The sequence below is a fragment of the Myotis daubentonii genome, chromosome 2 (assembly GCF_963259705.1).
Source record: "Myotis daubentonii chromosome 2, mMyoDau2.1, whole genome shotgun sequence".
Lineage (NCBI taxonomy): Eukaryota > Metazoa > Chordata > Mammalia > Chiroptera > Vespertilionidae > Myotis > Myotis daubentonii.
In genome coordinates, this window is record NC_081841.1 from 51582899 (window position 1) to 51607208 (window position 24310).

At 43.6% G+C, this 24310-nt stretch overlaps 1 protein-coding gene across 7 annotated transcripts in view; it reads right to left on the minus strand.

The window, feature by feature from the left end:
* Positions 1-23884, minus strand: part of SLC11A2 (solute carrier family 11 member 2) — a 49352-nt gene extending 25468 nt beyond the window's left edge. For 4 of the 7 annotated variants that reach the window (XR_009451213.1, XR_009451212.1, XM_059682909.1 and 1 more), the window contains exons 1-8: positions 23789-23883; positions 7962-8015; positions 5768-5916; positions 5111-5236; positions 4605-4724; positions 1495-1601; positions 902-972; positions 726-793 (exon numbers count right to left, since the gene is read on the minus strand). Coding sequence is in view for 4 of the 7 variants with exons in the window: in XM_059682909.1 (XP_059538892.1) it covers positions 726-793; positions 902-972; positions 1495-1601; positions 4605-4724; positions 5111-5236; positions 5768-5916; positions 7962-8015; positions 23789-23834 (741 nt within the window). In the remaining 3 variants the exon portion in view is untranslated. Of the gene's footprint in view, positions 1-725; positions 794-901; positions 973-1494; positions 1602-4604; positions 4725-5110; positions 5237-5767; positions 5917-7961; positions 8016-22300; positions 22497-23788 lie in introns of those variants that run through there. The other 3 variants (XR_009451214.1, XM_059682910.1, XM_059682908.1) reach the window with 3 other exon arrangements.
* Positions 23885-24310: the final 426 nt, after the last annotated feature.

The window sequence follows — 24310 nt, forward strand, 5'->3', positions numbered from 1 at the left end:
TTTCTTTCTGCTTTTACTTTATTAACGGTTTTTATTTTATGCTGAATTTACTCCTGGGCCATAAGTTTTGTTTCCTTAGTTTCTTCTGGGATATGTGTTTTCTTCTGTGCAACCTCCTCTTCTGGTTTAAAAACAATCTGCTTTTTCAGTAAGAATCATCTCAGTGAGACAGGGAGAGCTCATGTGTGGGATAATCTGTAAGTTCTGTGCCACATCTTTGGGAGTTTGTTAACCTAGATGCGCTCAGTGTCCAGAGATTCCACATCCACATCCTTAAGTTCAACATTACTCTCTGGCTTTTTAAGCACCTGCAGCAAAAATTCAGCACTCTTTTGGGGTCACCAACCCTATGTCCAGCCCCACTGTATGGCCTGGGCACACCTACCAACTCCACTCATGTCACGACAGAATGCTTTGGTAAGGTGGCATCCTTCAGACACTCGATGGGCTTTTCAGATATGCATACCCCAGATGGCCTGGGCAGTTTCACGAATGTTCTTAAAGTGAACACAGAGATGTGATTTGCACGACTTTGCCTGATTTCTGGGTCAAGTGAATAGCAAACTATTTTCACAGGTTACCTCTGCTACTTACAAGAAGAGGAAGCAATTGTCTTTTTCCTAGCACATGCAATACAATTGAACCATCCTAGCATTATTTTGTCTTTTATAATAAAAACAAAAAAAATTTTTTTTTAAAGCTAATAAATAGCCTGGCACACTTGCCTCATATCCAAAAGTGAGGGCCATAACAGTGATGAGAAAGCCAAAAAATGCTTCCAGCTTCCGCAAGCCTGAAGGGGAAAATGCAGCAGTGAGTTTATAGGAGACAAAGTTCCCCATCAGTCACATGATGGAAAAGTAGCTTCTTTGCCTAATCCCTCCATTCCCACTCTACTTACCATATTTGTCCAAAAAGAGAAATACAAAAGTATCTGCAATGGTGATGAGAACTCCACCCCATAGCGGAACCCTAGATCAGAGATAAGAAATGGAAATTAAAGGAAAGAAAGATTGAGAAGTACTTTCTTCCCAACAGCTCTCCATACATACAACTTCTGGAGAAGTAAGGACTTGGCGGGCGGGGACAGTGGCAGGAGGCCAGGCCTTGGGTAGTTTAGGATAACATGAATAATATTCACTCACACTTGACTGTCTACTACGTCAGACATTAGGATACATGGTTGAAAAGAATGGGTCTTACCCCTCAAGGAGTTAATTGTTTACTGGAATAATTTGACATACAAATAAATAAATGTAATATACAAAAATACATACTGCATAACAGAGGTATATATATATAACCCAACACGAGAATTTGGAAGATATAGAGTCTACATCTTCCAGGACAGAGGAAGGTGGTCCTAGATAGGTTCCACAGAAAATATAATAAACTTGAGTTGAATCTTGAAAATTGAAAATGAGTTGGGTTTTTGCTTTTACATTTGCTTTGAAATCTAGCAAAATATTACTTTCTAGAGGGAAACCCCCTCACCTTCCTACAGACAGGAGATTGATGGCAATGGCTGAGCCAATAACTTCTTGCATATCTGAGCCAATGATAGCCAACTCCACCATCAGCCACAGGATAATTCGGGGGACCTAAACACCAAACAGAAGAAAGATATGGTTCTAGTTAATAACTTCCAAGAACTTCCCCCATAATTTGGAATTCACATTTTGGAACTGACCCATCAACGGTCCTTTATAAGCCTTCAGTTTAGAGATAAAGACCCATCACTGCACTGTGGGCCCTAGCTACAGAAGGCAAGTGTGCTTCTAGGCGGCGGAGCTTATGAGTCAGGGCCTAGGCAGCAACTGGATCCTAATATGTTTCTCTTTCCTTTCCATTCAAGAGAGGAATGGCATTTCCATTCAGTAATTTCCACTTAATTTCATGCCTAAAAAAACAATCCTAAGTCTTAGGGGGAAATGATGATGCTAATATGGTCAAAATATTCTTCAGGAGAGAATAAAAAATGTCTGCAGAAGAAAATATCGATCCTGATTGTAGCCAAAGAGACAAAACCAATGTGAAAAGGCTGGGTCTTCCGTAATGTAATAACAACACGGAAGTAAAAAAGGACAAATGCAAAGGGACTCAGGGCAAAGTGGTTGGAATTGGGTGGTGTATAACAAAATAGGGAACTAATCTGGTCACACAATGCAGGTGAAAGACAAATCTAGTTAATGCTGGCTCACTGAGCACAGAAAAGAACACCTCCATGTATCCACTACTCAAGAAACAATTGCTAAGATACACAAAGAAAGAGAAGCTAAAGAAATTATAAATTAGCAGGATTTTCTTTTAAGAAGCATATATATATATACTAATAAAAGAGAAACATGGTAATTGGTGTACGACCGCTACCCTTTTCATTGGCTAATCAGCGAGATATGCAAATTAACTGTCAGCCAAGATGGCAGCCGGCAGCCAGGCAGCTTGAAACTAACATGAGGCTTGCTTGCCTCAGTGATTGAGGATCCTTGGAGGAAACCAACGTTCCCCGCCTGCAGCTGCAGGCCTCTGAGCCGGCAGTTTAAGAAACATTGTAACAAATACCACCGGACTTCAGCCAGCAGATTCGCAACATTGTAAGCAAAGGCCAGAAACCTACTTTCAGCCACGGAGGCGTAAGAGCTGGAGCCAAGCCTCAAGGTAAAGCTGGCCCAGAATAAAAAGAAAAAAAGAAAAAAAGGAGCGGTTAGGAGCTTCAGTCACTCCCAGCCTGAAAACAGCCCTCAGCCCCTCACCCAGACTGGCCAGGCACCCCAGTGGGGACCCCCACCCTGATCCAGGACACCCTTCAGGGCAAACCAGCCGGCCCCACCCATGCACCAGGCCTCTACCATATATAGTAAAAGGGTAATATGCCTCCCAGCACCGGGATCAGCGTGACAGGGGGCAGCGCCCAAACCCCCTGATCGCCCTGCGGCTCTGTGTGTGACAGGGGGCGGGGCCCCAACCCCCTGAGCAGCCCTGCTCTGTGCCTGATAGAGGGGAGCTCCCCAACCGCCCCCCACGGGCCCTGCTCTGTGTGTGATGGGGTAGAGCCATAACCTCCCCATCGTCCCTGCCCTGAGTGTGAGAGTGGCGGCGCCCCAACCCCCTGATCGGCCCTGCTCTGTGGGTGATAGAGGGCGGTGCCCCAATCCCCTGATGGGCCCTGCTCTGTGCGTGACAGGGGGTGGCGCCGCAACCTCCCCATCGACCCTGCCTTGAGTGTGACAGGGGACGGTGCCCCAACCCCCCAATTGGCCCTACCCTGAGCGTGACTGAGGGTGGCATCACAACCTCCCAATCTGCCCTGCTCTGTGCATGACGGGACGGCGCCTCAACTCCCCAATCGGCCCTGCTCTGAGCCCGACCAGGGGCAGCACCTAGGGATTGGGCCTGCCCTCTGCCACCCGGGAGCAGGCCTAAGCCAGCAGGTAGTTATCTCCCGAGGGGTCCCAGACTGCGAGAGGGCACAGGCCGGGCTGAGGGACCCCCCCCCCCGAGTGCACAAATTTTTGTGCACCGGGCCTCTAGTATATATATAAAAAAGATAAGGATACTTTCTCACAGCCAGGAAAGATTAAACATTTAGGACAAACCAGAGGTAGATCTCCAGCATCTCATCTAAAGATGAAGCAAAGGCCCAGCCGGTATGGCTCAGTGGTTGAACATCAACCTATAAACCAGGAGGTCACGGTTCGATTCCTGGTCAGGGCATATGCCCGGGTTTCAGGCTGAATCCCCAATGTGGAGTGTGTAGGAGACAGCCGATCAATGATTCTCTCTCATCACTGATGTTTCTATTTCTCTCTCCCCCTCCCTTCTATTAAGAAAAGACTCTAGCTGGTTTTGCTCAGTGGACAGAGATCAGCCTGTGGTCTGAAGGGTCCTGGGTTTGATTCCAGTCAAGGGCACATGCCCGTGTGGAGTGCTCGGTTCCCAGTGGAGGGCGTGCAGAAGGCAGCCAATCAATGATTCTCTCTCATCATTGATGTTTCTAGTTCTCTCTCCCTCTCCCTTCCTCTCTGAAATCAATGGAAAAAAAAGATGAAGCTAGGAAAAAGCTATCTTCCAGACACAGGCTCCACTTCTGCCTTAGGTGGCAGTAAGAAAGGCTCCAAGTGTCCAGAGGGAAGATGAAGAGAACAGTGTAACACCCAGGGTCAGGGTTAATTGAAAAATAATTATTAGAAGATCCAAGATCCTGCCACAAATAGTTTGTATTATAAGGAAGAAACTCACTTTTCTCTAATTGTTAGCAAAGTCAAACAAAAAGAAAATACGTATAATGCAAAGTGACTGAGTAATACGAAGGTATGACTGAAAGTGCTTAGCGCCATGGGCTGGGCACTACTAGATGCCAGAAGGCAGAATGAACGGTAAATGTTTCCTCAAACAGGATTTTTCTAAGGAAACTTTTTGAAAGAACGTAGAAATGTGGCTTGGCAGCAAGAGGGGCCTAGAGAATTTCCTTGGGACTCCCAGTCCTCAGGCCACTGACCCCCAAGTCCTCCACTGTTGCAGTATATAGCAGTTGGGCCAGCACATACTGCGAGGCACACAGATTCCTATGATGTGAGTGACAGACAGGACAGTACACTGCTCACCTTGGGGTACTGACGGTAACAAACTTCAGCAAGATGCAGCCCAGTGACCACTCCCAGTCTAGCCGCAAGGCGCTGCAGCAGGAGCCCCACGATGGTGGCCAACAGAAGAACCCAGAGCAACTACAGAAGAACAAAATCCCACCATCACACTCACAGACAACAGAGGTTTTTTTGTTTGGTTGTTTGGCAATGTGAATGGGAAGCACTACATTCAGGAAAGAGCCCACGTCAGGAACCAAATGACCCAAGTTCTGTATCAGGTTCTACACATAACCTGGTATGTCTCCTTGCACCTCTCTGAGCCTTAGTTTCTCCCATCTGCAGTTTCTCCTTTACTCAAGGAAACTGTGTGGGTGAAATAAAAAACCAACTATGTGGATAAGATAGAATAAAAACCAGATGGAAAAGTACTTTTCACTTAAGTGTCACTGTAGGTTCAGTAGAGGAAAAGGATGTGAGTGTGTTGTGTGTGTCTAAAAGGAACACGGGTTGAACTAGACATTTACCTTAAACCCAGCCACTGCTCCAGACTGCAGATCAGATTCGATGTTTCCTGGATCCAGGTAGGCAATGCTCATAAGAAATCCTGGTCCCGTGAAAGCCCAGAGTTTCCGAAAGCTAAAACAAGAGTGCTACACAGAGGACAAGAGAGCAAACTGATTACACCTCCATACTGCTGACCTATTTGATCATATACAAAGCAACAATATCAGTGTCACAAGAACAAAGGATTCAGGATGGTGGATATTGGGTGTGTCCAAGTTTCATTTCCATTTTATCCACTTATTATCAATAAATTGGTCCCTTCTCTGTCCAAGTAAAGAGCCTTTCCCGACCTTTCTCTTTTCCATCAGCCTCTCATTTTAAAACCAGAATAACAATATCAGTACCTCTGTGCTCAACCACTACCCAATGGGACAAAAGCTGTCATCAAAGAGGAACATAAATCTCGTACTTCTTTGATGTGAGCATTTCTCATTGGCAACAGTTTTCAAGGCCCTCATTTTCCTAAACAGTTTCTATTTATTCTGATTTTAAAAATTCCGTCTTCAGAGACTGTGCCAAAATTAGACCTGAGGCTGTTGATCTTGAGCTGTCCAGCAGACCTGTTACACACATTTTCCTTACATAACAACTTTTTCTTCCAAGGACCTGTCACTGACCTCCTCCTCAGGAATGGGAATCTTCTCATCAAAGTAGGTGGTGAAGGGCTCCTCTGATGTCCCGGGGGATTGCGGAAGAGAGGAGCTACTGTAGGCAGGGTTGATGGCACCAAGACTGGCAGAGTCCCCATGGTCTTCAGAAGCAGCACCTGAATGAATAGATTTGAAAAGAATTTTTTAAAAAATGAGCAAACTGCCATAGCTGGTTTTGCTCAGTGGATAGAGCATCGGCCTGTGGACTAAAGGGTCCCGGGTTCAATTCCGGTCAGGGGCACATGCCTGGGTTGTGGGCTCGATCCCCAGTAGGGGGCATGCAGGAGGCAGCCAATTGGTGATTCTCTCTCATCATTGATGTTTCTATCTCTCCCTCTCCCTTTCTCTTTGAAATCAATAAAAATATATATTTTTAAAAATGAGCAAACTAACAATTTATCCATAGTAATACTGAAATTAAATCTTTAATACCCTAAAGGCACAAGAGTTACCTGACTATATCTCAATTTATTTCTAATACTTTATTTTTATTTTAAATAAATTAATTTTTCAAATTATTTTCTTAATCCTCACCTGAGGATATGTTTTTATTGATTTAAGAGAGAGAAACATCAATGTGAGAGAGAAACATCAATCAGTAGCCTACAGTATGCGTCCCAACTAGAGATTGGACATGCAACCTTTTGTTGTACGGGACAATGCTCCCACCAACTGAGCCACCCAGCCAGGGAAATAAATTAATTTTTGAATAAGCAATATATTCACATGATTGAAAATTTGAGAAATACAAAAAGGCTTATGGCAAAAAAAGCTCCCTATCACCTCCTTCTGCCAACATTCAGCTCTAAATCAGTTTTTTTAAAAAATATATTTTTATTGATTTCAGAGAGGAAGGGAGAGGGAGCAAGAGATAGAAACATCAATGATGAGAGAGATTCATTGATCAGCTGCCTTCTGCAAGGACCCCCACTGGGGATCGAGCCTACAACCCTGGCATGTGCCCTGCTCTCCTGGTTCATAGGTCGACACTCAACCACTGACCTACAACAGCTGGGCTCTATATCAGTTTTAACACTACTCTCACAATGGTTTTCCTACTTTATATTTCTATTCCCACTTGGCAACTTTTAGAACCATTTCATTTTCTTCTAAGAACACTGACGTCTGGGACTCAAAATATAACATTCCCAGACTAGCCTCTTGGGTAACCTAAAATCTTAACTTTTACAAGAAAAACTAGGTCAATCTAGTGGGGGACACACCACCACTACCACCACCACCCCTCCTAATATTTGGTAGGACTTACTCAAAGAAACTTCCTTGGACATTATATCTCCGCAGGCTTCTCAAAAAATGTGGAAGTTGCAAAATCCTGCCACAGTTCGGGCTAAAATCTGAAGCTGCAGGAAAACCACCAAGCAGGAGGCCCTGACTAAGGCTGCGTAAAGAGCCGCAGGTCACGGGGTGACCCTCGTGATAGGAGAACTCATCTAAGACTGATAGTGTTTCCCTGACCCTGGCACTTTGTAGTTAATCTTAAATGCAGGGAGGGGTAGGGACTGGAAGAAAAGGGCTAATCTGCCAAAAAGATACCAAACCAGGATTGCTGTAGCCATCAAATGGCTATTTTGAACCACAAAACTCTAACCTCAGTGTTTCTAAGAAATCCTTACAACCTCCAATTAAAAAACAAAAGCTTTCTTTCCATGTGGAAAGAAAGTGGCCTGGAACTTATTAAGAAATTTATTTTTTAAAAATTTATAAAAAAGGAATGGAAATTCTAAAGGGAAAACTTAGAATTAGGAAGGATTAGTCAAAGCAGTCAAGAAGCTCTAATCAAATACAGTATAAGGTGCACACCCAGTACTTTACAGCTCCATAACATATCTGAAATGCCATCAGCAGCCAAAGCACTCTGGGAGGGTTTTATGACAGGCATTACTGCTATAGAAACCAAACTTGTAGCTAAGCTTGGCTCATCTCAGAAATGGAAACAAGATGAGGCAGGTAGGTCTCTGTGGTCAAAAATCCATTTCAGCCTAAGTCACCAGATGGTGACTTCTGAATGGAGCAGATCTCCATTGGCAGAAGAAGGGTAAATGGGGACATATTTTGTTGGGAATAGACAATGAGAAAGAAAACATGATAAATTTCTATATCCAAATAACAATTAGACAATAACACAAAAACTATAAATTACCATCTGGCATCTTCTGTTCAGGCCCCAACACCATGGTGTTCTTAGAATAGGATTCTGGAAAATAGAAAAGGGAGGAAGAGAAATGAACAAGAACAAACTTACACGTTCAGCAACAGCATTTTGTACTCTGTACAACCAAATCCTTACTATATGAAAAGAATAATTCTTCTATTGAATTAGATAACCTTGAAAGTAATTAGTTTTCTGAGTATGATTAAGGGATATTTAATAAAAATATAAGTCTTCATCATGGTTTTGCTGGCAAGATTTCAAAACCAAATTGGAGCGGGCAAATGTTTTGTTTTGTTTTTAGAAGCAGGTCCTCTGGAATAGTTTAGCACCATGTTCCCCACAAACGTGTGTTGCATGACAGGCGAGGGGGCGGACCCCCTCCTGCTGCCCAGGAACAGGGGCTGCACCAACCAGTCTGATGTCAGAGGCAAATGCTTCTGAATAAACCTCCACACATGGGCTGCTAGGCAATCACCCAGTCTCTGCTTACCTCCAGATAAATCCAGAAATCAAGACTGATTTCTCCCATTTTTGAGTTTTTAATATTTTTTTTAAAATATATTTTATTGATTTTTTACAGAGAGGAAGGGAGAGAGATAGAGAGTTAGAAACATCGATGAGAGAGAAACATCGATCAGCTGCCTCCTGCACATTCCCCACTGGGGAAGTGCCCGCAACCCAAGTACATGCCCTTGACCGGAATCGAACCTGGGACCTTTCAGTCCTCAGGCCGACGCTCTATCCACTGAGCCAAACCGGTTACGGCTAATATTTTTTTAATTGACTGATTTTAGAGGAGGGCGGGGAGAGAAAGAGAGAAACATTGGTTTGTTGTTCCACATATTTATGCATTCATTGGTTGATTCTTGTATGTGCCCTGACCAGGGATGGGACCCGCAGCCTTGACCTATGGGGATGATGCCCTAACCATCTGAGTAACCTAGCCAGGCTTCATTTTCTTTAAGGCAGAAATCTAAAACTCTCTGACCTAACAATTTAAACTTGAGAAATAGAGTGGAGAAATAAAAAAGGGTCACAGTGGTTATGCTGCTAAATTATTAACTTCAAGTAGGCTGAGACATCAAAAAAACAATTATTCTTGTTTAAACTGACTCTGGGAACTTAAGCTTTTGAAATTTCCAGTCCTACCTGACTATCAGCGCATTGTGCCTTTGATGCTTCCAATAAACCATCTGAATTACCTCAAAAAGAAAATGTTCCAGTGTCTAAACCACCAGACATCTGAGGATTACCACCTTGAACCAATGTGGGGACTAAGAATGCAGAACTGACTCTCCTCAAAAATGGACTTTTTACTATAAAACTCTCAGACTTTTCTTTCTCCTCAGGAACACTCTTGGTATTGCCTAGTAGTTGGGAGGCTTTGATTAGAAATAAATTACAAAGATTTATTTAAGGGCCCAGCCAGTGTGGCTCAGTGGTTGAGCATCAACCTATGAACCAGGAGGTTACAGTTCGATTCCTGGTCAGGGCACATGCGTGGGGTGCAAGCTCAATCCCAAATGTGGCAGGGTGGGGGCGCATGCAGGAGGCAGCCAATCAATGATTCTCTCTCATCACTGATGTTCCTATCTCTCTCTTCTCTCTCTGAAATCAATACAAATATTTTAAAAAAATATTTATTCATGGGCCTTGTGCTTCAATTTCTGGAAAGGGGAAAAGCACCTCACCAGCACACCCATAGTGGAGGTCCACTACTCTGAGCTTCATGTTTCCCGAGGAGAGACGTCAGCTCTAATGGTTCAGGTCTCATTCCCCAACCCTTCAACAACTGGGAGAAGAAACTAATGACCATGGCCTCCCCTCTGGACTTTCAGGGCGCGCTGAAGCAGGAGGGCTGGCCATGGTTCTCCAGATGCCAGCACTCCTCAGTCCTGCAATAAGCAACCTGGGAGGACGAGGAGGTGTCCAACATGTCCAGCATTCTGTTGGGTTAAGTTCAACTGGGTGTGAAGAGGTATGAATAAGCCCATTTGGCCACAGATCTACGGTGTATTCTCCAGTCAACCCCGCCAGTAAGGCTTGATTTTTTTAACCTCTGATCTACTAATTAAGGAACCTACTTCTCAGTCAATTCCAAATTCAGAAGGGAAAGATAGGGTAATAATAGCTCTCCTACTGAAAAAGGTATGAAGACTTCCCTTAGCTCACTTTTACTGTTTAAATTGTCTTTCCCACTTATGTCCCTTTGTTCCTCCTAACTGAACAGTCCTCTACTTTCTGTTTTAGACCATCTAACTACCAACATATTCTATATTATACCTATCTCACAGAATTTACAGAATTCAGACCCAAAGGGGTTTTAGGTTTCATCTATTTTCTGGGGTATAAAACATACCGCCACTGACTAATTTGGAAAACATTTTTCATCTCTGCAGTAACCAATATCAAATATTTTGTTATAATGTATGACTAGCCATATTCCTCCTATCAGGTTTTGAGCCACCAGATGGCTAAACACCAGGCAAGAGATCCCAACCCCTCTTTCACCCAGTTACCACAGCTCCTCACCAATGGGATTTACATTGATAACTCAGAGTAGCAATAACCACTTGCTTCCAATCACAGTACAGCCCTTGACACCACCCAGAGCCTTTTTACTTATAATTCTAAGAAGCCAGGTAATCAGGTTATCCTAGCCCACAATGAATTAGAAACCACAAATCCGATCCGGGATTAAGGCTTTCACAGAAAAAGACCTTGGGCCATTGGTCTGAGGCAAAGAGCCCTTCCTTATACTTCTATTAGCTCTGAGAACATTATTATTAAGAATAATAATTATCTTATTATTAATCATATAATTATTATTGTTATATCAAATTTCTTAACTGTGGCCTACTCACCAAGAACTGATTAGATTATTTTTGTAGTGATGCATGATATCCTATTTAAGAAGACACAGAAGTACTTTTATACATTTGAGGAAGATTCCTATCCAAAATAGGCTACTTAACTTATATTTAAAAAGCAATTAATTGAGGCATGCCCCTCCCCTTCCCCCCCAGGAGCACTCGGGCACCTTTTCCTCCCTTTCTTCTTCCCCCATAGGCATGCATCTTCTAAATTCCAAAGGACCCTACAAAACTTGCAACCAAGGACACAATGGGCAGCAGCTGCTCTTCCCAAGCTAATCCCCTGAACCTGTCTCCAAGGTCCCCTTTACTCAGACTCTCCAGTGAGCTGACAACAGCTCAGCCTGGGCTCACTTCTTTTCTGGAGAGCCAAAGCAGCCTCACCTATGCCCTCTCCTGTTGCGTCTTTTATCCCACGTCCTTCCTTGTTTCCTGTCCCCAGCTTTCATAAATGTACTCTCAAAATAAAAAAATAAAAAGCAAACAACTGAGATAGTAATGTTTTTCCCCAAGCCTGTAGTCTGCAGAAGTGATAGTTAAATAATAACTCTAGACAGAAATATTTCATGATAAAAAATTTAATTATTATCACTATTCTGATTATTCCTATACTAATTACATATAGAGCCATTAATATAGAAGTCTAGTCTTCTCTCTGAAATCTCAGGAATGTATTATTCCAAGAGAGAAAATTGATTCTAGATTCCAACTTTCTCATCAAAACTTTTCATTAACAAACTACAAGTTCCACTGTTTGTAGTGTATATAGAACATAACTAGGACAGGGAACAGAAAGGGTCAGTTATGCTTGGTGTGCTGCACAGTTTTTAAGCCTCCATGAAAATTTAAGATAGATACGGAAGCTTTAAGTTAATATTAAGATAGTTTTGCTCTCTAAGGCCATACCACCAGGCCATTTTCAGTCACTCAGTTCCATTAAGGAAAAGACGAAGCTGAGATATAAGCAACCAGAATCAACTCAGCAATACTTTGATTATTATGATTAATACTGCTTTGATATTCTAGATCACTCCAACCATAAAGTATCACCTTCTCTCATAGCCAGTAAGATTCATCTTATTAAACAGCAATCAACAACAGAAAAGCGTTTAAGTATTTTATCTTATCCCTTATCAAAAGTTCTAAGACTGTTTTACAGTATTAAAATGCTAATAAAATTACATTTTCTGTCCAAAATGTCATAAGTTGACATATCCTTTGACTCAGCAATTCTACTTCTAAGAATACATCCTGCCGAAACCGGTTTGGCTCAGTGGATAGAGCGTCAGCCTGCGGACTGAAAGGTCCCAGGTTTGATTCCGGTCGGGGGCATGTACCTGGGTTGCGGGCATATCCCCAGTGGGAGATGTGCAGGGGGCAGCTGATCGATGTTTCTCTCTCATCGATGTTTCTAACTCTCTATCTCTTTCCCTTCCTCTCTGTAAAAAAATCAATAAAATATATATATATATAAAAGAATACATCCTAAACACTCACATAAGGAAGTAAGTGCATATTTCTCATAGCATTATTTGTAGTATCAAAAACTGCAGTATCAAAAAACAACCAAGATATTAACAGAGGCCTGATTAAATAAACTATGAATATTCATATGATGGAATACCATGCAGCTATTATAAATAAGGCAGATCTACAGATATTTGTAGGAAATAATCTCCAACATATGATGTCAAGTAAAAAAACAAACCAATGTATAGAACAGTATGCTATCATTTGTGTAGGAAAAAAAAAAGAATACACACATGTACACACATATACTATCTCCAAAGGACACTAAGTCAAAAACTGGTAATGCTGTCCCTAAGACGAAGAAGTGGGGGAGCCCAAATGACATTAGGTAAAAGGAAGACCTCTCACTGAATATACACCATACACCATTTTGTTCTTTAAAAAATTTTTTACTATGTGCATTTCTGTATTATTTTTAAAAAATATATAAAGATAATACGGATTTGCTTCTTTTTTTCAATTAGTTTACTTTCAATAGATTTTGTAATTGGCTTCAGATGTGCAGCATAGTGGTTAAACAATCATATACTTTACAAAGCATTCCCCCTGATATTTCCAGTACCCACCTGGCACCATACATCGTTATCGCAGTATTACTGACTATATTCCCTGTGCTGTGCTTTACCTCCCCATGACTATTTTGTAACTACCCATTTGTATTTCTTAATCCCTTCACCTCCTTCACCCAAATATTAGGCTCCCTTCTAATAGCTGTCAGTCTGTTCTCTGTATCTATGAATCTGTTTCAATTTTGTTTGTTCACCTATTTTGTTCTTTAGGTTCCACATATAAGTGAAATCATATGGTATCTGTCTTTCTCTGACTGAGTTATTTCACTGAGCCTAATACCCTCTAGTTCCATCTATGCTGTGGAAAATGATTGGATTCATTTTCTTTTTTTTTTACAGGTTGAAGTAAAAGATTGTTTATTTAGCAAAAAAAAAAAATGTATAAAACACCTCAAACTTGTATAAATGAATAACAAGTAACCATAAAACCATAATTTCAAGAGTTTTTCTAATAATGTAGCTCTAAGAGAAACATTTTAAAGAAAAAAATTAATGCACATATGTTAAAGAATCTCAAGAAAGCAAGGAATAACATTAAAAGGGGGGACAGGTTCCAGTATCCGGATTTCAAATGATTTTCTTGAAACATTTTAAGAGTTCAAAACATATTTTCATTCCATCAGTGTAATCCAGATAGTCCAATCCAGCCTCCAGCCACTCCAGTCTGAGACTTGAATGGAATAATTGTCTCCTTGCTCCCAAGTAGGGAAAAGAGGAAAATCATGGCTTTAGAATCAGACTTGTTGAACCAGGTGACTTAAAGTACGTCACTAACTTCTCTGACTCTTAGATTCCTCCTCTGATCCAATTCCTCTCCCCACCTTGTTTTTCTTTTTCTTTCCTTATTTTTTTTCCCATTCTTATCTGTCATGATCTCCCAGGCAGGTCTGCATTGCCTATACTGAATCTGGGTTCAGTCAAGTATTTGGTCTCAATCAACCACTGCTCTCTGGATTCATTTTTTATTTATTGATTGATTTCAGAGAGGAAAGGAGAGGGAGAAAGAAACATCCATGATGAGAGAGAATCATTGATAGGCTGCCTCCTGCATGCCTCATACTGGGGATCGAGCCCACAACTCAGGCATGTGCCCTGACTGGAATTGAATTGTGACCTCCTGGTTCATAGGTCAATGCTCAACCACTTAGCCACACTGGCTGGGCTGGATTCACTTCTTAAATACTTTAGGGACTCTCTCTGATAAAGCTTATTTAAAAAAAGAAAGAAAATTATATATATATATATATATATATATATATATATATATATACACACACACACACACACACACACACACACACACACACACACATAGATATATACACACATACACACGATTGAGTGATAGATTTTAGAAAGGAAGGGAGGAAGGGAGGGAGGGAGGGAGGGAGGGAGGGAGGGAGGGAGGGAAGGAGGGAAGGAAGAAAGAAACATAGACTTGTTGTTCCACTTATTTATACATTGTCTGTACCCTGACCAGGGAGTGGACCCATAGCCTAGGGCCCTAGGCATATTGGGACGACACTCTAACCAATTGAGCTACCCAGTCTGGCTCTGATAAAGCTTCTCAAATGCATAACGGGAGATCTGCAGCCCTCCACTTGGCTGGCATAACATTGCCTTCAGTTTAGCTTACTATCACTCTGTCTCAGCGCCCAAATAACCATGCTGTGAAATTATGATCATGGAGTTTCAGAAGCCAAATCCTTAGGAAAGCATTTCCTGACTCCAATTTTGGGTTAAATGCCCCTCCTTCATGTTCTCCCAAGGCACCTGCTGGTTACCACTATCATTACTCTTACACTCTTACCATGTTATCTTGAAATCATTCATTCCCTGATACTATTTTGAAACTTTTCTGTAAGTTTGAAATTATATCAAAATAAATAGTTATCGCCTCAAAACACAAACTAGCTATAATAAATTCCAAATATCTAGTTAACAATAATTCTGTGTTGCCCTAGTCGGTTTGGCTCAGTGGATAGAGTGTAGGCCTGCAGACTGAAGGGTACTGGGTTCAATTCCAGGTAGGACACATGCCAGGGTTGCCGGCTCAATCCCCAGTAGGGGGGCGTGCAGGAAGAAGACGATTAATGATTCTCTCTCATCGTTGATGTCTCTCTCTCTCTCCCTCTTCCTCTCCCTTTCTGAAATCAATAAACATATATTTTTTTTAAAATTCTGTGTTTCTGCCGAAACCGGTTTGGCTCAGTGGATAGAGCATCGGCCTGCGGACTGAAGGGTCCCGGGTTCGATTCCGGTCAAGGGCATGTACCTTGGTTGCGGGCATATCCCCAGTGGGAGATGTGCAGGAGGCAGCTGATCGATGTTTTTCTCTCTCATCGATGTTTCTAACTATCTCTCTCCCTTCCTCTCTGTAAAAAATCAATAAAATATATTTTAAAAAAATAAAATAAAATTCTGTGTTTCTTAGCATTTTCAAGAAGTCTGGAAGAAAACTTTGAATAACCCAAACCTGTTTTAAAATTGCCCCAAGAAATAAATATTAAAATACATACATAACATTAACTTAAACTTTCCCCCCTATGGTTAAAAAAAATTTTTGAATTTGAAATATTTTTTGTTATAAAATTCCCCTGTATAGGGCAAAGGCACTCAAAACTATTTCACTGATTTTAGAGCTGTATTCAACGTTGCAAAGGTCTCCCTAAAACTGTAAGGTTTAGAGGAGTGTTTTTTAACAGTCTTCTAATTCTTCCTCCCTTTTTTTCTCCCCTCCTCTACATAAACAAAGTCAAAGGCAGCATTACATAGGACAGCAGTTTTCAATTGGTGTGCCACAGTAATTTTTTTTAAATGCAATACTTAAAAAAAAAAAAAAAAGGAATACCTGAGCCCTGGCCGGCAAGCTCAGTGTTCAGAACATTTGCCTGTGCACCAGCGGGTCTCGAGTTTGATGCCCATCCCAGGTTGGGGCTTGTGTGGAAGACAACCATTCAATATGTCTCTCTCACACTGATGTTCTCGCCCCCTTCCATTCCCTCTAGAAAATCAATGGAAAAAACATCCTCATTCCTTGGGTAAGACTTTTTTAAAAAGCAAAAAAGCAATACTTGATGATTTAGTTGGGGGCACTGACTTCTTTTCCCTTAGATTGTTAAATTAAAAAATGATAACAGCCAACACAAGAGCTGTCCAGTGTGAATTAATCAAATTTTTGGCGAGGTTGGCAAAAAATATATTTTTTGGTTTGGTTTGGGAACTTTAGTAATTAGTTGATGCATGCCATGAGATGAAAAAGGTTGAAAATCACCAAAGAAGGAAAATAAATTTCATAGAAGCAAACAGCAAACTGTTTGCATGGAAGCAACTGATTAAATAAATGTGACAGGAATGTTTGAAGTTGACTCCCTCTTGACACTTTTCTCAATGATCAGCAACATGCTGGTGACAAAGCAGAAACAGCCAGAGCCACAGATTAAGGCTTTAAAAAGTAATAGCCAAGGTTTTAGGTATTAATAAGCAGTCATGACTTTTTAAAATTCATTTTGTGTCCTGAAGAAAATGTAAAGATTTTCAGATCCTTCTAAAATCCCTTTTCCTGAAAGGTCTACTTTAAGGCTAAAGTACTGGATATTCCTACAAAATCATTACTATTGATCTAACACCTCTGTTGTACAAGATGTTCTTTATGAAGGTGAGTTCCTACCCCTGGATGAGTCAACAAAACTCTGAAATATTCAAGTGGTTCAAACAGAGCTCATTGTTTTCTGAACCCTATGTGTTTTAATAAGGAAGATTACTAGCTACTTTTATAAAATGAAAGAATATTATTACTGCCTTTGTTTTCCCATTCCAGGTCAATAAAGATGCACCGTTTTCTGAGTCTTTTCCATTTAGGACATGCATCTAATTAGTTCCAAAACTCAATGTGTCCCCACTGGGGGTGAGGGGAAAGAGCTTAGGAAAGCAATGTGAATTTCTAAATTATTCTTGAGAATGTAAAGTTTGAAATTATTTTATTTAATTTGAATAAGTGTATCCTATTTTTCTCTTATGAAAGTAAATTTGATACAAAATGGGAAAAAGGGCTGAAGACTGATTACATCTACTTCCTGATAGTGAAAAGCCCCTCTGGTGTTAGTTTAAGAAAAAGGCCTAGAAATTCGATTCCTCTCTACCTAAGTGGGTAGTATCAGAATGTCTTCAACCGAAAGCCACACAAGCACGCCCAGTTCATAAAGTTCAAACAGTGCTGCTATTGTACAATGTGCTTAATACGCATCAGGGCATCTGTGTTGTGTAAGTCTTGCTCTCCCTGGCACAATGGCCACTGAAATACCAGCTTAGCCCAGCCAGTGTGGCTCAGTGGTTGAGAGACGGCCAGTGAGCCAGGAGGTCACGGTTTGATTCCCGGTCAGGGCGCATGCCCAGGTTGCAGGCTTGATCCCCAGTGAGGGGCATGCAGGAGGTAGCAGATCAATGATTCTCTCGTATCGGTTTCTATCTCTTTATCTCTCTTAAAATCAATAAAAATCTATTTTAAAAACAGAAATACCAGCTTAGGCTGTTCTTCATTTTACTGATTTTGTGTGCCATAGTGTTAACCTTGCTTAGTCTATCAGAGAACCACAATTTCAACTCAGTTTCTCACCTAAGCTAGACTTCTGAGAATCTGTTTTATAGTTGAAAGAAAAACCTAACATTGAGAACATCTAATAATAAAGAAAGAGAAAATTAATTAGCAAAAGGAAAGAGGGAGTAAGATCGGGGGAGAAAGAGTACAGCTGATAATGAAACCAGCTGCTTGGGTGTGAAAGACGATAACAGTTGGAAGAAATTTGGCCAAGCTCTCAAGAAGGATGTTTTAGACAAAACTATCACTCATCAACCAGAGACTTCAGAATGAGAAGGGCCTGATACCCGCTAAATAGAACTCTTAACTTTATCTGCTCAGTGCTCTGAGGATTAATCAGCTTCTTTACCGCCTTAACTTCTTTACTTCTTTAATGTTTACTGCTCACTAAAATCTTACTTCTAGAGACTACAGCTTGGTCTTTGTTCCTCCCAACTCACACAGTGTGAGCTTCCTCTGATTTCCTCCCAACCAGAAATTTACAGCGTGCATTTCCCTTTGGGGGACCAACCAGGCCTCCTGCCCTGACACATCTATCCTGGAACACAACTCCAAGTTCTGAGAACAATTTCAAAGACCCCTTTTATACTGAAATAAGAAAGTCTATAAATCAGTCTATACCTACTTCTAGCCTCAGGGAAAAAATGTCTAGCCCTCATACTTGCTTCAGTAGTTTTTTCTCTGGCAAATATGAAAAATGATTATCATTAGATTATATTCAACTCATTTATTCTAGTGACAGTATTGGCCCCCCCTGATGTAGACTGGACTTAACAATTTTAGGTACATATTTTCCTCAGTTTGTTTTCTTAAAGCAAAGAAAAATTTATGTGTAAAGACAGACAATACATACTACAAGATTCTCCAACCTGATACATTCCTCTTTTTGCTCTTTGGAACCTGTTAAAATTTTAACTCATAGGGTTCGTTCATTACCTTGGAGTTTTTGTTTTAAATATATTTTTATTGATTTCAGAGAGGAAGGGAGAAGGTGAGAGAGAAAGAAACATCAATGATGAGAAAGCATCATTGATCAGCTGCCTTCTGCACAGCCCCCACTGGGGATCAAGCCTGCAACCCTGGCATGTGCCCTGACTGGGAATCAAACCTTGACTTCCTGATTCATAGGTAGATGCTCAACCACTGGGCCATGCCAGCCGGGCATTACCTTGGAGTTTTAACATACACTTGTTTATCAGCAATAAGTGCAACTGAAACAAAGAAAACCCATACAAAATGACCTACTAGCAATAGGCACAAAGACTGAAAACCCTAACTTCCCAATTTGTCTTCACTGGAAACTGGTTCTTACACTAAAAAATATAAGTTACTCTGACCTTAAATTAAAAGTGGAAGAGGATGCCGAAACCGGTTTGGCTCAGTGGATAGAGCGTCAGCCTGCGGACTGAGAGGTCCCGGGTTCGATTCCGGTCAAGGGCATGTACCTGGGTTGCGGGCACATCCCTGGTGGGGGATGTGCAAGAGGCAGCTGATCGATGTTTCTCTCTCGTTGATGTTTCTAACTCTCTCTATCTCTCTCCCTTCCTCTCTGTGAAAAATCAATAAAATATATTTAAAAAAAAATAAAAATAAAAAAAAAATAAAAGTGGAAGAGGAATTAGACAATATATTTTTATCATTCTTAGCCAACTCTTTTATATTCTACTAGAGGCCCGGTACATGAAATTTGTGCACTCGGGGGTAGGGGGGTTCCCTCAGCCCGGAGCCTTCAGGGGATACCTGACTGACGGCTTAGGCCCACTCCCCAGGGAGCCGGCAGTCACTCCCCAGGGAGCAGGCCTCAACCAGCAGGCAGACATCCTTAGCATTGCTGCAGATGCAGGAGAGACTCTTGCCAACACCACTGGGCTCGCCAGCCATGAGCCCAGCTTATGGATGAGCGGCACTCCCCCTGTGGGAGTGAACTGACAATCTGGGGGCAGCTCCTGCATTGAGCGTCTGCCCCTGGAGGTCAGTGCGCGTCATAGCGACCGGTCGTTCCACCCTTCGGTCGATTTGCATATTGGCCTTTTATTATATAGGATTCTAATTTTATTAAAATACAGCTTATATGCCCTGGCCGGTGTGGCTGTCATTGGGCATCGGCCTGTGCACCCAAAGGTTGTTGGTTTGATTTCCGGTTAGCCACATGCACGGTTTCAGGCTCATCACTGGAAGGGGACATGCAGGAGGCAACCTGTTATATATCTCTCTCCATCTCCCTTCCTCTCTCTCTAAAAATCCATTTAAAAATCTTTCTAATAAATAAAAAAAATATATAGCCTATAATACACATATGTTGTTTTATTTTATCAATATATTCCTGATGGTACCTGTAAGGGCTCTTTTTTTGTGTCTCCAGGGGTCAATAACTGTTAATTGTTCTAAATATACGTGTTAAGTTATTAAAAGAATAAAGGGCATACGATGAGTGAGACAAGGGTCTAGGTCGTCTAACTCCTTATACTCTACACATTCAAATGCTACCAGCCTTCTTTTCCAAAATATTTTATTTAAACCACAGAGACTCAGATAATAAAGATGACAATATTGGGACAAAAGGCTCCCCTTTTGACCTCAAACACTCAACTCTTTAAAGATGTTACTCTTTTCCTCCTTATTCCAGTACAAAGAAAGGGATTTTACAAAGACACTGTCTTCCACTCTCACTCCTCCAACATCCAACATTCAACCCTACAGGAATACTAAATTGTCTTATTGCAAAGCTAAATAACTAAACTTATATAACACCTGCATTTTAGCCAAATCAAGCCAGCGTACTGCTAGAGTGTGTGATGTTCTTTTTTGATGTCTGACTCCACAGCACCCACACAAACTCTTAGCACCAAAAATCAAACAGAAAACCTATTGCTTTGTGGACACTATTCTCTCACCTCTCACTTTCACTTCTCTGGGTTGAAACGGAACCAAAGCTGCTTAGTAGCTCTACAGAGTAACCCAAGGAGCACTGCTGATTTCCTAACAGCAGAATAACATTAGATTCATACCAAACTTCCCTACTCATTAACAAGAAGTGCTGCCAGGCTGCCCAGAAATTCCCCTCCCCAGTCCCACTTGGCCACACCAGGAACATGAGGAATCAAGTATGCCGCCATCGTGGCCTTTTCGGTACTGGATCCAAAATAAACTGTGCCTAGGCCCCAGGCTGTACATGCAATGCCATCCAAGGAAAAACTAAACAGCCCAATAACTTTTCAGGTTTCATTTACCCAACACAGCTATCACAGGCAGACCTAGTCTAGTGATAATTCCTGACCTTATTTAATGATAAGATAAACACCTGGCAGAAAGCCTCTCGTTACCGGTAATTTACACTATATACTCGGATCAACATTAACGGCAAGGGTTCACTGGCAACAGGCTACCAGGATTCTGAACAAAGGTTAAGTCATAAGGTCAGATTTGTTACGTTTGCAATTTTTAAGGGGAAAGAAGGCACGTGTAGGGAATAGTAAACAAACAAACAAACAACCAGGCTCTCCTCCCAATCCCCAGATGTGTTGCCATTACCTTCTTTACTCCCAAGCTCTAAGGGCCCTTCCTTTATAACTTGTTTCCTAGCCCCGTTTCTTCTAGGAATTGCTTTTCCTACCTCTGTCATTTACCCAATAAATGTTCTCCTACAAAAAAAACCACCCCAACACTCCCACACGCCGGAAACAGTTCGAAGCAGCTGGTGTGCATGAACTCATTTAACACTCGCCAACACCTCCATGGCACTGACATCACCGGTCCGCACCGTAAGTACAAACTTGCGGAAACACAAGAACAACGAGGCTGCGCAACTTGGGCCCAAGGTGGTGCCGGCTGGCAGCGCTTCGGATTCCACAGGAGTCCAGGGAAACGCGGTTCGCCCTGGTCTCGGCCCCTCTCTCTGAAACAATGGCCAGCAAGCTGATGGCGGGCGGCCTGTGTCCCCTGCCCCTCCTTTCACAGCATGCTGTTTACTCCCCCCAAAGGGGTGGCACCCTCCTTCAATGTCCCGACACTCCTTTGGGAGCGGTGGGCAGCACGAGCGTGTCTTCTCGGCACACAGAACGCTCGGCTCCTCGACCTTCCCGGAGGGACGCCCTTGGAAACAGTCCGATACGGGGGGTAGGCACTTGGGGAAACCACAGTGGAGAGGAATTCGGCGCCTGCGAAGCTGAGCAGCTGCGGGGCGCGCACCCCACTTGCACACCATCTGCAATACAGGCCCAAACGGGCCCAAACCAACCCACTGCAGACACCAGTGCCGCGGCCTCGCCCGGCCCTTCCCGGGAAGGCGCCCCGCTGGTGCGGGGCCCAGGGAGCGGACGGGGCCCCGGGCTCCGCGGGGAAGGCCGCCACCGGGTGCCCGGCGGCCCGTTCCGCGGCGTGAAGCGGGTCGCCGCACCCTCCATCGCGGGTGCCCGCGCGGGGGGCAGGTCCCGCCAGGGGTTCGCCCGTTTCTCCGAGGCCGTGGGCGGCAAGGGGCGAGGCCCCGGGAACGAACTCTGGCATTCGCTCCCCGCCCACCCCCGCACCCCGCTCCCGGCGCCCTCTCCTCCCTCGGAAGAATGCGACTCCGTCTACACCCCGCGCTCCAGGCCCTCCCCGCGCGCACCGCCTTCGCAGCCCCGCACGGCGTCCCGTGTGCCCCGCAGGGGCCCCCGCGCCTTCTCCCCGGCGGGCCCTAGAGCCGCCCGGCCCTCCCGGCCCGTCAGGGGCCAACCGAGCGCCCGCTTGACCCCTGACCTCGCCTGCCCTCCGCCTTACCAGCTCCGCGGCCACCTGACAAGCTGTCTCCGCGCCTGGGGCTCCATAGCCCTGGAGCCAGCGCCAAGCGGCCCAACTCCTACACGCCCCGCCATTGGCCGGCAGGACGGCAGCCGCACATTCCTATTGGCTGGATTCTCCGTCTTCCCGGTAGCGGCCCGCGTGCGTGGCAACCGGACTGCGGGTCCCGAGGCTCCGCCCACCCCGAGGTCAGGCTGGGGGCGGGGCCCAAGCGGTGTGGGCGGAGCTGCACCCTTCGGAGCGGTCCAGCCCCCGGAGCGTGGTTTGGAGGCCCCCGCCCAGCAGACAGATTAAGTTTCGTGCAATAGTTCGCTGTGGCCTCACGTTAGCTACTGACAATCAGCCTGTTTCTTCTGGAGACGTGGCTCGCCCTATAAAGTGCAGCTCCGCCCTGTGAAGTGCAGCTCCACCCGATACAGTGTAGCCACCTGCAAAGACCACGTCCTCTCGCCCCCAGAGCCTCATCATAGTATCTGTGCCCTATCAAGAGCACCCCACACCTGAGAGAACTGCGAAACATCAGCTAGTGCAACCAGTTCGACCGCAGCAGGTGCCTTACTCCGAAGCTAATGAATCCTTTCCCTCCATTCTACCCATCTGCCTCGCTTCTTCCCCCAAAATTTACCTCCCCCTCCCCCAGAGTAATCCCACTCCATCCCCAGCCTCAACCTCACACTCTAGAGCAGTGGTTCTCAACCTTGGCTGCACATTAGAATCACCTGGGAATCTTTTTAAAATCCTGATTTCTGGGCCCCACCCCATAACAAAGAAACAGAATTTCCGGAGGATGAGGCCCAGAAATCAGGATTTTAAAAAGATTCCCAGGTGATTCTAATGTGCAGCCAAGGTTGAGAACCACTGCTCTAGAGTCTTTCGCCGAAGATGGCAGTCAGACTAGTGGTGCGACAGAGGGGAGAAAACAAATGGTTTGACAAAACCGCCCTACTTTTCTTCTTGTTCAGAGCTATAGAAACATTCTTAGACACCCTCCCCCTAATATCCAAGATAACCAAGCTTATCTAACCAACCCACAGGCCTAGAGAGATAAAGCAAAAACCCCTCCAATTCTTTCTTTGTGTAAAAACTGCTAGGAGAAAATGTTACTAGTTGTAAAAGAGTCCAACAGAGGAGAAAAAGGAGAGTAAATTGACAAAAGAAAAATCCAAATAAAGTACAAAGGAGAAAATGCGGGGACCAAAAACTGGGCTGAGCATCGTCAGTTATCTGGTACAGGCTGGTTTGCACACAGACTTTCTCCTGGAGAGAAAAGAAAATGCACAAATTAGTCCTGAGAATCTCTCTGTAGCACACCTGGGGAGTTCCAGAAAGTCTCTCCAGACCAGAACCTTTCCTTTGGGAACCTCTGCGGCAACTAGAAAATGAAACGGCTGTAGCCACTCTTGTGCCCTTCTAGGTGGGCTCAGCTGGGCCACCTCCCCGGCTGCTGCATCCTTACTAGTTACTTACTGAGCTCACATTGTGGTGCTGCCTCCGTCCTACGCTGCTGCTTCATTGTGCAGAACGGGTTTGACTTCCTCCAGTGCTAGCTCGTCTATAGAAGCAGACAAGTGAGCCTCCCTTGCTTAAATAAGGGCACGGAGGCTGCTCTGGGTAACGCAACACTGATAAAGACACAGCAAGGAATTTCAAGAGGCAATCCACCTCCTTCCAAGCATAATCAAATTTCATCTTTGACCTGCCATGAAAAGGGAAGCATCATATATCTGCCACTCCTAGATATTAATGAACAATTAATTGAGTTTGAAAACTTGTAATCTAAGATTTCATCTGTTCTCTCTGACAGGAGATAGAGGCGGTGTATGAAAGGGGTGAAGTCAGAGGCATTGCTTTCCTCGGGGACGCCACTCCTCCGGGAGTCAAGTTGGTTGGGGCACTTGTACCAGGGCTGCATGTGCATTGGGACTCTGCTCCCCTGAGACGTAAACTGAAACCAATTAACCCCGAGCTTGACAGTCCACAAGTATGTTC